The sequence below is a fragment of the Crocuta crocuta genome, unplaced genomic scaffold (assembly GCF_008692635.1).
Source record: "Crocuta crocuta isolate KB4526 unplaced genomic scaffold, BGI_CrCroc_1.0 scaffold139, whole genome shotgun sequence".
Lineage (NCBI taxonomy): Eukaryota > Metazoa > Chordata > Mammalia > Carnivora > Hyaenidae > Crocuta > Crocuta crocuta.
The window spans coordinates 10,152,638-10,154,456 of NW_027533258.1; the positions used below are offsets into that span (position 1 = coordinate 10,152,638).

Genomic DNA, 1,819 nt, shown 5'->3' on the forward strand with positions numbered 1-1,819 from the left:
GAAAGAGACGGCATCACTTACCTCTCCCTGTCCAACTACCTTCAGCTCGAACGTCACGCACCCGCAGCTGCCTACTCCCAGCCCTACGCTCCTTCCCCTTCTTCCCCGAACCCCCAAACTCTTGCCTGGTAACACCAGCGCTGCTGGGGCCTGCGCCCCGCCCCCCAGTACTGGCAAGGGGAAGGCTCGGGCCTCTGTGCTCTGCGCCTCCTCTCGGGGCCTGGCATAGCGCGGGGCACACAGCCGGGCTCCGTCAGTGCCCCGGCAGCCCTCTTACCTGGCCTGGATCTGCAGCTCCCGGACTGGGGCCGGGCGGAAGGCTTTGGGGGCACGGGTGGCTGCACCCTGGGGGGCCCCCGGCCACCTCTCCGCCCTCGAATCTCGGGGAGCTTGGTGAGGAACTTCTTCTCCACGTATTTGGCATGAATCCAGGCCTCCTTCTCCTGCCTGGGAGAGTGTGGTGGGGAAGAGGGGGACCATGTTCCCTCCTGAGGTCCTGGACCCTCCTCCTCCCCCACAGCAGGCAGCCCCCCCCCCCGCCCACCCCGCCCTCCCCGGGAGCAGGTGGGCCCGGGCTTCTTCACGGCCATGGCCTCCACTCGCGCCTCGTAGATCCGGTTGATGACCACGTTCCCCAGCTCGCACATAAGCTTCGGTGGGTCCAGGCAGAGGCGGAGCCAGACGGTGGGGGGGGGGATGAAGGTGAGTGTGGCAGCCCTGGGACTCAGCCCCCCCAGTTCCCCGTCCCATCAGGAGCCACCCCTCCCCGCCCCCCCAGTCACCTTCACCAGCTCTGGCTCCCATGAGTCAAGGGTCAGGGACCGCACTTTGGAGAAGTGAACTCCAAGGCTCCTGAGGGGCAGAGTGGGGGTCAGGTCCCTTGTGGGGGGGGCAGCAGCCGCGGCTCCCCAGGGGGACTTGGAGGCAAGGCCCCCCCACCCCTGCAGCAGAGGTGCTGGCCAGGTGGGGGGCAGGGCAGCGGGCCACGTGGCCTTGCTCTGCTCACGGGTCCCCCCTTCTCCCTCCTACATTTCATTTTCAGGGTCTTCATTTTCCCCACACGTGCCCTGACGCTCCCCCCTCCTTCTACCAGGCTGACTCGGGCGGAGGGCGTCCTAGACTTGCTGGGGCCTGGTGACCTCTCCTCTCTCTGCTCCCCGACCCTCAAGAGCCCTGACCCCACGCTCAAGCCAATAAGCATCTCTGGCCAGACCAGGGCACTGTGCCCAGTGCCCGCCAGCATCTAAGAAAGTAAGCCAGGGCAGGGTGGGAGGGAGGTGTCCCTGACGGGCTCAATCCCGCCCCCGCCCCACCCCCACCGCAGCCAGTCACAGGTGGTGACCTGTGGATGCCGGAGCACTGGATGCAGAGGGTGACGCCGAGGTTGATGCTGGCCCACTCGGGGGCGGGCTCTCGGCAGTCACAGCACTGGGCGTTGCCGTCCACGCTCTGCACCTGGGCTGCCACGTGCCCGGCTCCGCTAGAGTCCCTTCCCCTGGCCGCTCCGCCATAGGCCATGGTGGCCGAGGAGCCCACGGCCGGGTGTCCTGAGCCCTGGGGGGAGACAGGGGAAGATAGAGTGGCCATGGGGCCCGGGGAAGGGGTGCCTCGTCTCCCCGGGCAGCCGGGCCCCGCACCCTCGTGTTAAGGCACCTGGCCTGGCCCCCACGGGCTGTCGTCGAGACGAGCCTGGCTGAAGGCCGTGGCTATGCTGCTCTGCACGGCATTGGTCCACAGCTGCAGGAGGCGCTCTGAGTCGGCCTGCAGGAAGCAGGACCTGGGCAGGAGGGGAGAGGGGGGCGGGGGGGGGGGTCTGAGG

At 68.3% G+C, this 1,819-nt stretch overlaps 1 protein-coding gene across 1 annotated transcript in view; it reads right to left on the reverse strand.

The window, feature by feature from the left end:
* ACAP1 (ArfGAP with coiled-coil, ankyrin repeat and PH domains 1) overlaps positions 1–1,819 on the reverse strand; it is a 12,027-nt gene that overhangs the window by 2,306 nt on the left and 7,902 nt on the right. The window contains 5 exon segments of the mRNA XM_077746755.1: positions 278–446; positions 555–650; positions 783–852; positions 1,343–1,554; positions 1,654–1,777. Coding sequence (XP_077602881.1) covers positions 278–446; positions 555–650; positions 783–852; positions 1,343–1,554; positions 1,654–1,777 — 671 coding nt within the window.